Source organism: Macrotis lagotis, chromosome 6 (assembly GCF_037893015.1).
Source record: "Macrotis lagotis isolate mMagLag1 chromosome 6, bilby.v1.9.chrom.fasta, whole genome shotgun sequence".
In the NCBI taxonomy this organism is placed as follows: domain Eukaryota; kingdom Metazoa; phylum Chordata; class Mammalia; order Peramelemorphia; family Peramelidae; genus Macrotis; species Macrotis lagotis.
In genome coordinates, this window is record NC_133663.1 from 88,557,652 (window position 1) to 88,570,941 (window position 13,290).

The window sequence follows — 13,290 nt, forward strand, 5'->3', positions numbered from 1 at the left end:
ATTCGACATCAATTAGTAAATATCTTGGACCAAAATATTTAACCAGACCTGTTTCCTGTCCTCTGAGTATTTATGACTTAAAACTAAACTGTCCTGGTAATAATTACTAATGCATTCCTATCAGCACATCCTATTTCTGATTTAATATATGATTAGGGCAAGACATTTAACCTCTTGAAACCTCTGGCCATTCTCTAAGACTGGCCCCTTACAGACTGAAATCCATGATTTAATGAGCACATGAATAATCACACCTTAAGTCAGAGGTGGGTTTTCAGACCCTCATTACCTCTTGCCTATATGATTATGGGGCAACCAGGTGGTGCAGTGGATGGATCACCAACCCTAGAATCAGGAGGATCTGAGTTCAAATTTGACCTCAGTCACTTGAGTCTTGCTAGCTGCAAGTCATTTAACCCTGATTGCCTCACATCCAGGGCCATCTCTAGGCATTCTGATCCATATCTAGCCACAGGACCCAGGTGGCTCTGGAAGAGAAGGTGAGGCTGGTGACTTAGCACAGCATCCCCCTCACTCAAATCCAATTCATGTGCTTGTTATGGCATCACCTCCCTGATATTGTGGTCTTCTTTGAGAACAAAGGACAAATATATCTTCATCATCATCATCATCTAGCCACTAGTTCCGGATGTCTCCGGAAGCGAAATTGAGGTTGGTGACTTAGCACAGCCCCCCCCCCCCCACCCCGACTTAAATCCAATTCATTTGCTTGTCATGGCATCACCTCCCTGATGTCATGAAAAACAAAGGACAAATCTCATCATATGATTGTGAGTGCTTCCTATTTAGATCCTCTGCTTCAAATCTCTCCCAGCCTACAAATTCCTGTCACAGTATTTCCTCAAGCACATATCTGACTATGTGAATCAACTCCACCAATTCTGCAGGTTTCCAATTGTTTCTAGGATAAAATATAAACTTTTTTCTTTGGCTTTTAAAATCAAACCAACCTATTCCAAACTATCTTTTCAGCCTCACTGGTTATAACGTTCTCTCTCTCTCTCTTACACTGTGATCCAATTAAACTGGCCTCTTCACACATGATACCCCATCTCCCATCTCCAGGTTTTTGCACTGACCATCCTTCACATCTAGAATGGAGCCTTTCCTTACATCCTCTTCCTCAAAGAGTTCTGCTTTTCTTTTAAAATACAATACAAGAGTGGTAAAAATTGAGGGATCCCATCAATTGGGGGAATACTTGAACTACTTATGGTATATGAATGTTACCGAGTATTTGCTCTGCAGCAATTCAATGTCAGAAAAGCATGGAAAGAATTACATGAACTGATGCTGAGTGAAGAGAACAGAACCAAGAGAACATTGCACACATTAACAACATCATTGTGAGATGATCAACCCTGGTGGAAGCAGCTCCTCATGGCAGTTCAGAATTCATGGTCAATTTTATCCGCATTCAAAGGAAAAACTATGGAGTCTGGGTATAGAGCAAAGCATACAATGTTCACTTTTTAAAAACTTTTTTATGTTTTTCCTTTCTTTCTCATTTTTCCTTTTCCCTTAGTTCTAATTTCTCTTTTACAACATGACTAATATGAAAATATGTTAAACCCAATTGTACATGTACAACTTTTACCAGACTGTTTGCTGCCTTGGGGCATGGGTAGGGAAGGGAGATGGTAGAAAAAAGTAAAACTTACAAATTTGAAGATGCATGAATGTTGAAAAACTACTTTTTCATGTATTTGGAAAAATAAAATAAAATTTAAATTGAAGAAAAAAAGAATGTTTATTCACTCTCTTATTAAAAAAGATGCAATATAATTACTATTTTATTTTTTGCATGAAGTTTTTCTTGATTCTTTCATCTGCTATCTTTCTTCTACCTACATTGTGTTCATTTATGTGTATTAACTTTATATTTATACTCTCTATAAGATATATTATGAATAATATTAAATTATATATATATACATATATATGTGTGTATATATATATATATACACACATATATATGTATATAGGTTTTTGCAAGGTGAATGGGGTTAAGTAGCTTGCCCAAGGCCACACAGCTAGGCAATTATTGTCTGGGGCTGGATTTGAACTCAGGTACTCCTGACTCCAGGGCCGGTGCTCTATCCACTGCACCACCTAGCCATCCTACACTATATATATTTGCATTGTATAAAGTATATTTTAGATTATGTTTTATCTCCCTCATTTAGTACTTACTAGCAGATTATTTCATTCTTTGTACTTGTTTTTCTGGCATCAAACACAGTAGGTGCTTGATTCATTTATTGATTTTCATCTTGATACACTCATAGGATCATAGCTGGAGGGAGTGTAGAATCCATATAACCAGCCCACCCCACTTTTTAATATATGAGGAAATTGAGATTTGGGTAGTTTGCGTGACTTGTTTTTCCATGGTCACATAGATATAGTCAGCATCATAGGTGCTTACCTTACTCAACATTTTTCCATTATAACACATTTTTTCTTTAATGACAATTTTTTGATAAATGAATATTTTCCCGTAGTTCTGTTTCTGATACTATGTGAAGGACCAAAATGCTCAGAAACCCCAAGGAACTTCTAATTAGGAGGAATAGTATTTAATCAAAAGACAGAAAGAACCATGAAGGTTCTCTATGAGATTAGAAATGATACCTCTGAATAGACTTCATCATCTAGACAATTGGCCCTCTCTGAAGGCTTCCGTCTCAGTGTTGGAAGTGGAACCTTGTTCTTCCTCTGTTTTTTAGCTCTGTCATCTTCCTTCTCAACATCACTATCCTCAGATTCCTCATTATCACCATCACTTTCATCTGTATGGCAGATAGTCAGTACTGAAACAGAACAGATGGGCATGGTGGAAGCTGCTGGGTTAAGTTGGTTTCCTAGAACTGCCAGCTTGCTGATTTTCTTAGCTCAGGAACTGGCATTCCATCACTTTCCAAATCCAAAGTAAACAGAATATCCTCACATTAAAGACTCTATTCCCCTACGCCCTTGCCCCCATCTCTTTCCTTTCTTCTTATCTGCATCAAAGCGTTGTGGAAACTAAAATACTTCAGGCAATTAATATGAGTTATTTCTTCTTCTTCATTATTGTCATCATTGTAATTATCTACTTCCTGGAATCTGTGAGCTATAAAAATGCCATAGATCATCTATGACCCTTCATTTTGCAGATGAGGAAACTGAGCACCAGAATAGTTAAAATTTGCTTAGGATCACCCAAATATTAATTAGGAAAACTGATCCTCTGTCACCAAGTCCAATAGTTTCCCCCTTCAAGATCCCATAAGGCCTCTCTCATATTAATCAATCTATAAAAGTTTATTAAGTTCATGTAATGTGCTATACTTTAATGAATTAATTATTAATTACCATACTATAGTTTGCCTTAGTTTTATCATCTGTAAAATGAGCTGGAGAAGGAAATGGCAAAGCACTTAAGTATCTTTGTATAGAAAACCTCAAACAAGGTCAAGAAGAGTCAGACATGACTGAAAAAAATGTCATTGATTAATTACTATTCTATTAATTTTAGTATTACTATAATTATTGCTGTCATCATCATTATCAACTACAAAGTATTTTCGTCAAAGGAGTTTAGAAGACAAATAGTTTAGCAAAGAAGGAAACCAAAGTCTGAAGCTTGAGAAACAAACCTACTTTTGAGGTCATGCAAAAAAATGAGCAATAGTGAGTTATGGTTTTTCTATAGGATGAATGTAAACCCTTCCCCATAGGCAGTGACAGAGCAGTTTCATATAAGTTATTACTTGGGTTGACTTGTAGGGGAGGGGCTTGCTAATAATAACAATTATTATTTGCAAAGTACTTTACCAATATTACCTCAATTGATCCTCATAATTCCCCTGGGAGATAGATGCCATTATCTGCAGTTTTATAGATGAACAAACTGATGTCAACAAATGAAGTGACTAGTCCAGGGACACAGGGCCATTAAGTGTCTGAGGCTGCATTTGAATTCACCATTCTCTTGACTCTCAACCCAATTTTCCGTCATTGTACCACCTCCACTGAGGCATAGTTAAGAGATTTCTGGCTTTGGAAACTGAGAGGATGAATTTGAAGCCCCACTTTGCCATTAACAACCTCTGAAACTTTGACTAAGGCACTTCATTTAACTGGTCCTCAGTTTCTTCATCTGTAAAATGAGGGGGTTAGATTAGATCTCCAAGTTCCCTTCTGGCTCCCAACCCTAAGATCTTATGAACTGCATAAAATCTCTGAATTACCCTGTTAACTTTTTTTTTTTGTCTGCAAAACATACAGGAAGAATCTGAGTCAACAGATGATTGCAGCACAGTTAACAAATCTTTCAACAGTGGTTTAAAGGGTCCTGCAGCGATTTTCATCACTTACTCAAGGTAGATTTATAGATGAAATAATCTGGCAAACCTGCCTTGTTTGGAGCCAGTCTTTAGTAACACTTCCATTCACAGGGGGCAGATCCTTAAAACAATGTGTGGGTTGTCTTCAGACCTGAGTCCATACTTGGGGTAGTGGTACTGACTTTCTGATGACTTCTCTCATTTCTCCATTCCCCATGTCACTCTATGTCGTCCTCCAAATGCTCCCTCTTTGTCTATCCTCATCCTCATTTGGCAGTCTAAAGTCCATCAGTATGGTTCAAATATCTATAGTTGCCCCATTCCCGCTCCTGCCCTGCTCCCATTTTGGAAGGCAAGGTTGACTTGTTGCTAAGTACCAAAGACTCTAGGTTTTGACCAGGGTTAAATTCTATTAAGTCTGGGTTATTTTCATTCACTTCACTCTCAACTCTCTTGGCCATTTCCTGTAGACCTTTGCAGGCCAGGGAAACTTCCCCTTCAAAGTCCCGCTTTCCAAACTGGTGACGAGTCTGGCTAATTTCCAGATTTAAGGAAATTATTTAATTTTTTAAGGAATTATTTAAGGAAAAATATAGTCCAGCTTCACTTCTCTTTCTAGTCACCTCCATTGTAAGCTTTATGAAAATCTTCTCTATCCCTCCATCCCTCAATCTAGTTCTGCAATCATGATTAAATCAATTATGCCATTGCTCTTGGATGATGTGTTGAGGTATATCAGAATGAACTTAAACCCCGATAGTGATCTCTAAATTAATCTGGTCCTCTGAATGTAACACCAAGTACTAAGCCAAAGCTCCCAGAACTTTCTTGGGTGAAAAACTTGGAACCAAATACTTGAATGCAGAGGGGAGGTAGAATGCTGGACAAATGATTCCTCACCTCGTTTTCTTCCAAGTGAGACTAGGGAGACTCCAATGGCAGAATGTTACAGGTGTGATTGAATAAATAGTTCAAGCTGTCTGTGGGGGAAATCCAGATTTTTCTGAATAAATATCACCACCTGTTTCATTTGCTTGTGCTTAATTGCAACAGGCTGACCCAAGATGTTGAAAACAAAAGACAAGGCCTTGCATCACACATCACCAAAAAAGGATCCAAAAAAAGGTCTGAGAAGAAGGAATGGAAAGAGAGTGGAACTGAGGTGAACTTAGGTGAGCTTACACTGATGTAAAAACTGCTTGTTGGCTCACAGGGTTCCATGTTTTCCAATTAGGCAGAAGTGATGTGTTGGAGCAGATTAAACTGGGGGCTGGGATTAAGTATATCTCCTTTGCCTCCTGGCTTCTTCATCCCCTTTGGCTTGTTCCAATAGTTAAACAAGTCATAATGACTCCTCTCTGCTTAGGATTAAAATGATGGGCTAGTTCATTGTATGTGTTCCTTCTTTAAAGAATAGCAGTGGACTTGTAATTCTGTAGAAATGACCGTGAGATTGTCACTAGAGAAGGTAGGAAGTTCTTTATTTAAGGAAAAGTTAAGAATGAAAAAAACAAAAGATTTTTCCTGTTCGTGAAAAGATAAGATCAATTAGTAATCCACATCTATGTTCTACTATTAAATGGTAGCATTTTTATGTGCTATTTATTAGTAATACAAAGAGAATCTATCTCTTACTGAAATTTCTATAAATGGATTCCTCACTGGGTTCCCAGAAATTAAAAGACAGAGCTCTACAAAGTTAGTTGGTCAGTAGAAGTTAATTTAGCACTAGGATCAGAGGTGTCAAACATGTGGCCTGTAGGTAGGCAGGACCCCCAAGACTCCAACCAGATCAAAATATAGTTGGTAAACACTTAACAAAGTAAATAAAATGTAATAAAACATAAATAACACTACATTTTAAAACTAAGGCAATGTATGATTAGCAGAGATCCTTATGTATAGATTAATGGTTCTATTTCTATTTGAGTTTGACATCACTGATTTAAATCACAGAATCTCAGAAAGGAAGGATCATTGTAAGCTATATCCAACTGGAGAACCAGCTTTTGAGAGCTAATAGTTAAATTTTCAGTGTGAATATTTACATCAGTAAAGCAAATCGTACAAAGCAGAGCTTAATATATTGTTTTGTTGATATTTAAGACTTAGGAAAGTGATGAAAAAAATGTTAATAATGCTGATTAAACTAGAAAAAAAATTACATTTTTCTCTCCTCCCCCCACCCCACTGGATGGGATTTTGAGGATTATATAGCTTAACCCATTCTGGTACAAAAGTTTCTCTATGAAATTCCTAAAAAACCTCTACAAGATTTCAAAGCAGCCTATTCATTTTGAGAAAATTCTAATTACTAGAGTGATGGCCCTGAGGTCAGGAAGACCCAAGTTCAAAAGCCCTTCCTAAAATGGAGCACCCAGAACTGAATTTCAGTTTTCTAGATAGTACCTAACTGGCCTACCTGATGTCTTAAGATTTCTCTAATCCTATGATTCTAGGTTTTCTTTGTGGAATGATATGGGCTAACATCTCTACAAATAGGTGTTATTAGTGGCAGAAACCGAACTGGTTTAAGTGAACAAGACCAGATCTAATCTGAGTTCTATTTAACCAGCTATGGTACACCATGGGTAACTCATTGAATGGGAGGAAACAATCTTCATCACTTCTTCGACTATATCCCCTCCATTCATCCCAGTCTTTTAGATGTCCCAAATCTTAATAAAAGGATGACTAATGAACTTTTTCTCTTAAATTTTGTGTTATGAGCAAATCAAATGCCCTTCCTTTCTAATTTCATATTTAAGGTTCCCCTTTTTAGTATTCCACAGAATTAATGCTTATTTTTACCTTTATGATACTTCAGACTCTTATAATTCCCCCCCAAAGATAATTGCCCTTGTAATTTGCTTCCCCTTAGTATAGTCTCCGAGTCTCACTCTTGACTTATTTTTTCCATCCAAGTCACTCCCCATATCAACTTCTGAAATATTCAACACACGGTTCTGCCATACCACAAGTGGCAGTTATAGATTGTTAGATCTGACAAGAACATTAATTTCACACCTCAATAAACTAAGGCTTTATTTTGGGAAATGCCATTAGAAAAGATTAAGGACCCAAATAGATTTTGAAAAAAACTAACCCTACATTCAGCACAAACCTTTATCAGCCAGTTGTTCTTTCTGAGTCCAGAAAGTAGAGACTGGAGGATAAACAGACAGGAGATGGTATTTTGATGGTTCAGCTGAGAGATCCTGCTTCCTCCTGATGATTTGGCAAGTAAAGCTGGTTGTCCTGGAACAACCTAGGGTCCCTGATATACCCTGAAATAATGGAGCATTATTGTTTATCTGGCTAGGTTATCTGACTTTATATTTCAACATTATAAAGTGGATAGGAGGGATGATCAGAAGAGTCCTGATCAGTTTGACCATTTCCTCAATTAGCTTGTAAGATTCTAGACTGTGATAGATAAATCTAGACCTGGCCATCCCTAGAATCTCAATGAACTGCAAAGACAATGAAGTTCCAATGGGAGAAGATGTCACTTCTTTGGCAAACTGAAACTATCTTTGCCTTTGGAACAGTAGACTCACACTCAAATTAAAACATCTGCAGGGAGCAAACCAACTTAGAAAATCACATATTAATATTATCTATGAACAATTCTTAAAAGTTAAATAGCTACTTAGCTATTAAGCTACTACTTAGACCCCAGGACTTGGAACTTAAATAGAATCCACCCCATGGTTGCCACTCCTTGCTTCTAGTTGCCACTTTTTGAAAAGGCAGCTATTCTCTTTTCACTCAAGGATAAGCCTATAAGGTGAGAGAAAAGTCACTTTCCAGATGATTTTTGAACACTGGAGGGAAGTCATATAAGTTAGTGCTGAAATAAATTGGTAAAGTGTGATCTTGGCTGCTTGCCAAAGAAAGGAAAGGATAAAGCTCTCCTGTCACAGGAAATGTTCCCCCCTCCACTCCCATTACCTTTTCTTCTTCATTTATCTTTTTTTTTTTTTTTTGCAATGGGAATAAGACTTCTTTCAGGGTTTTCATCTCACTTTGAAGCCATTTCACTAGGGAATTGCCAACCTCTAAAGCAGAAATACCCAACTTTTTCTTGTGGGGGATGGAGAGAAGTGATTTCTTACTTCCTTGAAGCTTTGAGATCATTCCAGAGTAGGGGGAGAGGTTGCTGATAAGGAAGTGTCCAAATGGTCTATAACGAAAGATGACCTGCAAAGCCCAGCTCTTCCATTTAAAAGTCACTGGTCATTTTAGGAGCATCATTGAATTCCTCTTGGTTTTCAATTTCCTCATCTGAAAATGATCGGGTGAGTGCCATTGGCAGCTGGTGGATAATGAACTCAAAGATTTGTTGGGAGTTGGTAGATTTTGATCTACTGGTTGGGTACTCCTGATTTAAAGCAAAAATGTCCCTATACTGGGGCAGCTAGGTGGCCCAGTGGATATCAGCCAGTTGTTCTTTCTGAGTCCAGAAAGTCAGGATGACCTGAGTTCAAATCTGGCCTCAGACAATAATTACCTAGCTGTGTGACCTTGGGCAAGTCACTTAACCCCATTGCCTTGCCAAAAAAAAGTTGACCCCATCCTTTAGTTAGGGATGGCAATTTTGTTTCCTTAATTAAGCCTTAATGGGAGATATTGGGGTGGGGGTTCATAGAATTACATATAGAAAGAACCATAGAGATCAGCTAGATCAACTTGATCATGTTCAGATGCGGAAGTTGAAAATCAAGAGGATTTCGGTGACGTCCTTAAAGTCAATAATTCCAGTTAAGTATAAGAGCTGGGATTTGAACCCAGGTCTTTCAACTCCACTTGTGTTTTAGTAGGACATTAGGGGCTGCTAGGTGGTGCTAATCTGTCCTCAGGCACCTATGTGACCCTGAGCAAGTCACTAGACCTTGTTTGCTTCATTTTCCTCATCTGTAGAATGAGCTGAAGAAGGAAATGACAAACTGCTTCAGGAACTTTACCATGAAAACCCCAAATGGGGTCATAGGACATGACTGAAAAGGTTAAATCACAACACTATGACATTTGGGTTAGGTTTATCCACACTCCTCTCACTCGCTCACCAAACTCATCACTGACCTGAACATTGAAGCTTGTACAAACTGCCTGGAGCCCAATTTTGAAAGAGGCTGAGGAGGTACCTCTTGGCAGAATAGCCTGGATGGATTTGTTGTTCAGTCTGGCTATCTGGCTTACTTAGGAAATGTAAGTATGGTTGACAACCCTGGTCCTTAACCTTCTGCAGAAAAACAGACAAGAGACGAACTCATCTGTTAGGAGCTCAGAGGCCTCATGCAGTTGATACAGTTGGGTTCACAGATCCCTCATCAATAATCTTGGGAAACTCCCTAAAGGTGCCTGAAGGCAACAGGAGTGTATATCTCAGCCAACAGATACAAAAATTGAGAAATTGCAGGATGAAGTTCTTTAAGTCCCCAACAGATTTGGAGTTGGAGGGAATCAGAGATGAGAATCACCAGGTTGGGTTAAGATAGAACATTGGAAAGTGATAAAACTCCTCAGAAGAAAATATATGACTTAACACACTCTATGGAAATTATTTCTGGAGAGGTTATTTATAGTCCAATTCATGTAAAACCCCCACTTAATTTAAAGAGGAGTGGGAAGAACTCTGACTATAATTGTGTTTCAGTTCTATCACTGTGACCTTGGAAGACTCTTAAACTCTCTGAACCTCAGTTTCTTTATGTCAAATCTCTACCTCATGAAGTTATTATCAGGAGTGACTCAGATAGTATATATGACAGTTATTCTGAACTTCAAACTGGTTATTAGTCAAATTAATAATGGAATGTTTTTCATGTTTTTGCTGCTGGTCTGTTTCTTCTTTTATAACATGATTAATATGAAAATGTTTTACATGATTGTACACATATAAGCTATATCAAATTGCTTACCATCTTGGGGGGGGGAGTGACAGAGGAAGGGAGAAATTTGGAACTCAGCATTTAAAAATGTTAAAAATTGCCTCTACATCTAATTGGGAAAAATAAAGTATTATTTCAAAAATTAATAATACATAATCAAGCCTTACCCCCCATGTACTCATATCTCAAAGTATAGTCCAAATAATTTTCTCTTATCCAGACTAATCATCCTCAGTTTCCTCAGCTGGTCCTTACATGTCATAATTTCAAAGCATCTGTTAAATTTTTTTTGATCTCTTATAAAAGTTTTGCTGCTTTTCAATGTCCCTCCTAAACATGGCACCCCCAAAAGTAAATACAATACTACAGATATATCTTGAGTAGGGCAGAGTACAATTCAACACCCACTGTCATAATCTCACCAACTCTTATGCCTATTTTATTCAGTCAAAAGAAAAAAGCTTTTTGGACTCCTGCATCTCACTATTGGCTCACATTGCAATCCACTGAGACCTCAAGCCTATTTTCAGGTGAAATATCTTCCACCTTGATTAAAAAACAAAACTCAATGGTAAGACTTTACATTAACGTCTATTAACTTAAAATCTTTTTTAGATTTGACCCAGTGTTCTAGTCTGACATGATCTTTTTGGACCCTGACTCTTATCCAGTCCAGATTTGCGTTATCTGAAGACTTGACAAGCATGCCCTTTAGGTCTTTAGGAGAGTCATCAATGAAAATGTTAGACAACTCAGGATCAAACTCAGATCCGAGGAGCACACCACCAAAGATCTCCTTCCATGTTGCTACTGAACCTTTAAGACAACCTGTGGATATGACCATTCTCATTATTCCCAAATCAACCAAATCAAACTACCAGATAAACCATGACTTCCTTGATTTTCCCACAAAACCAATAGGAAAAACTTTGTGTAAGGCTCTGCTCAGATCCTTTCTTTTAAATTTTATTTATCCAAAACCCTGAACCTGCTATTAGGGAAGGAGCAAGATTTTGAAACAACCTTCCACTAGAGAGTCTGACCAAAGTCAAGTCTCTGAGCTATATGACTTAACCTAATAATTTGCCAGAGATACACCAAACTGGGAAGGTGAGAGGAGAAAGGTAGGCAGTTGTCTGTTGCTTAGGTGCCAAGTTGACTTAATTAGATTGTGAAAAACTAATGCTGACCTTAGTTTTAATTATGCTGCTTGGAGGAACCAATTCACACCTTGAAATCATAAACCTATTTGTGCATGGGGTGGGTGGGGGTGGGGGGTGGGGGACAGAAGAAGCTTTCTGCCAACTTTCAGCCAGACGAAAAACTGTCTGTCTGCAGTTGTCTTAAGAGAAGGCATGTGTTTGGTTTCAGAAAAGGTGTTTGTAAAAATGTCCTGATCTGTGTCTACAGAATGGAAAAGGTCCCTAATGGTAGATTTTTGTCTGAAGGAGAAAGAAGGTGTGAATTTAGGATATGACTTGAAGAAAAACTTTTTCATAATCGGAGATATCCCAAAGTGGAATGGGATGGGGGGGCATAGTGGGACCTCCTCATTAGGGGTCTTCATGAAAAAGCAAAATGAACACTTCTCAACTGCTCAGGGAGTGAGGCTACATTTAAACTCAAGAGTAGGAGGAGAAGAAATAAAAGTGGGAGAGGGAGCACACAGAGCAACGATATTAAAGCAAGAAATGGGTTTCAATAGGGATTGGGGGACAACTGTGCTAGAAGATGAAATAAATATGAAAAGCTGGGCTAGTACCAGATTGTGAGAACCCAATAATAATACTGATAACCGATAAGGCCTATGGGCTATGATCACTAGAAGTTTAAATTGCATAGATGTTTGAGATCTCAATACAGAACATTAAGTAATTGCTACAAGTGTCTAGACAGTTTACCTCGTACTAGGTGTGTACACCAGTGTAGGAATTCTCATGGTCCTTTCCAAAGGGCATGTAACAACAATAAAGGAGAATGGTAGTGGTGGGAGATTTAAAATGATCTGAAAATTTGTTCCCAGTTCCCAAACACAAACAAAAAACCCAGGTTGTGGATATATGACTAGCTGCTGGATATTGTTATTACTATTTCTCCTGTTTGTTCTTCAAATGGCACCCCCCCCCCAAGTGTATCAGGATACCATCTCTCCAGAGAGGCCTCTGTCAGTTTAAGGATGAGGATGACATATGGTATGGGTTCAGGCAAGCCCTCTGTTGTTATTATTCTCATTATTTAGTGTTTCTGGAGCAAAGCATAGTTGCAAAGTGCTTTACTGTAGGTAGCTTGTGCAATAGCAGAGCTATCTGCCAAGAAAAGTTTGGGGAATCTCTTTTCCTGGAGGCTAGAGATCATCAGTTGTACTTTTGCCTGAAGTGGGAGGCTGCTATTGACCTTCTGAAGTATTTTCCAACCTTATTCCATTCAAAGACAGAAAATATATTTAGTGTCTACTATGTGATAGAAAGACTACTAGGGATAGAAAAACAAAAGAAGAGTATAGAACCTTAAGGAACTTAAAATTTAATCAGGGAGGGACAGAATAATATATTCATAAGCTCTGAAACAAGCAAGGGAAGAAATTATGGCAGAGGAAAAGTCCAAACAAAATATTATGAGAAATTTAAGGAGAGAGAATTTTTCTCTTTGGTGGAATCAGTGAATTCTTCATGGATATGTGGCACCCGATAACAGGCAGAAATATGAGGTGGTGTTTAAGGGGGAGGAAAGGATGGTTGAGAGGTGTTGCAGGCACAGTCCATCCCAAGATAGAGGAGAGCAAGCAGATAATATGGTAAGTGAACTATTTGACCAGGATGCACATTCTAGGAGGTAGAACAGTAGGAGATAAAATTAAAAAGGAGATTGGAATCAGACTATAGAGGCCACTGTATACCAGTATCCATGGTTTTTGAGTTAGAGAGATGTAATCAGAATGTTTTATTTAGGAAATTATATGGATAATATGAAAGAAAGAGATTAGGAGCAGGAAGCGTGGTTTGGAAGAGTCTGGAATAGTCCAGGTGAGAGGTGCTAAAAGCTTT

General features: G+C 38.1%; 1 protein-coding gene across 1 annotated transcript in view; it reads right to left on the bottom strand.

Annotated features, from left to right (window-relative positions):
* KIAA2012 (KIAA2012 ortholog) overlaps positions 1-13,290 on the bottom strand; it is a 149,245-nt gene that overhangs the window by 118,877 nt on the left and 17,078 nt on the right. The window contains 4 exon segments of the mRNA XM_074191630.1: positions 2,656-2,834; positions 7,477-7,583; positions 7,585-7,639; positions 9,438-9,597. Of these exon segments, the coding sequence (XP_074047731.1) occupies positions 2,656-2,834; positions 7,477-7,583; positions 7,585-7,639; positions 9,438-9,597 (501 nt within the window).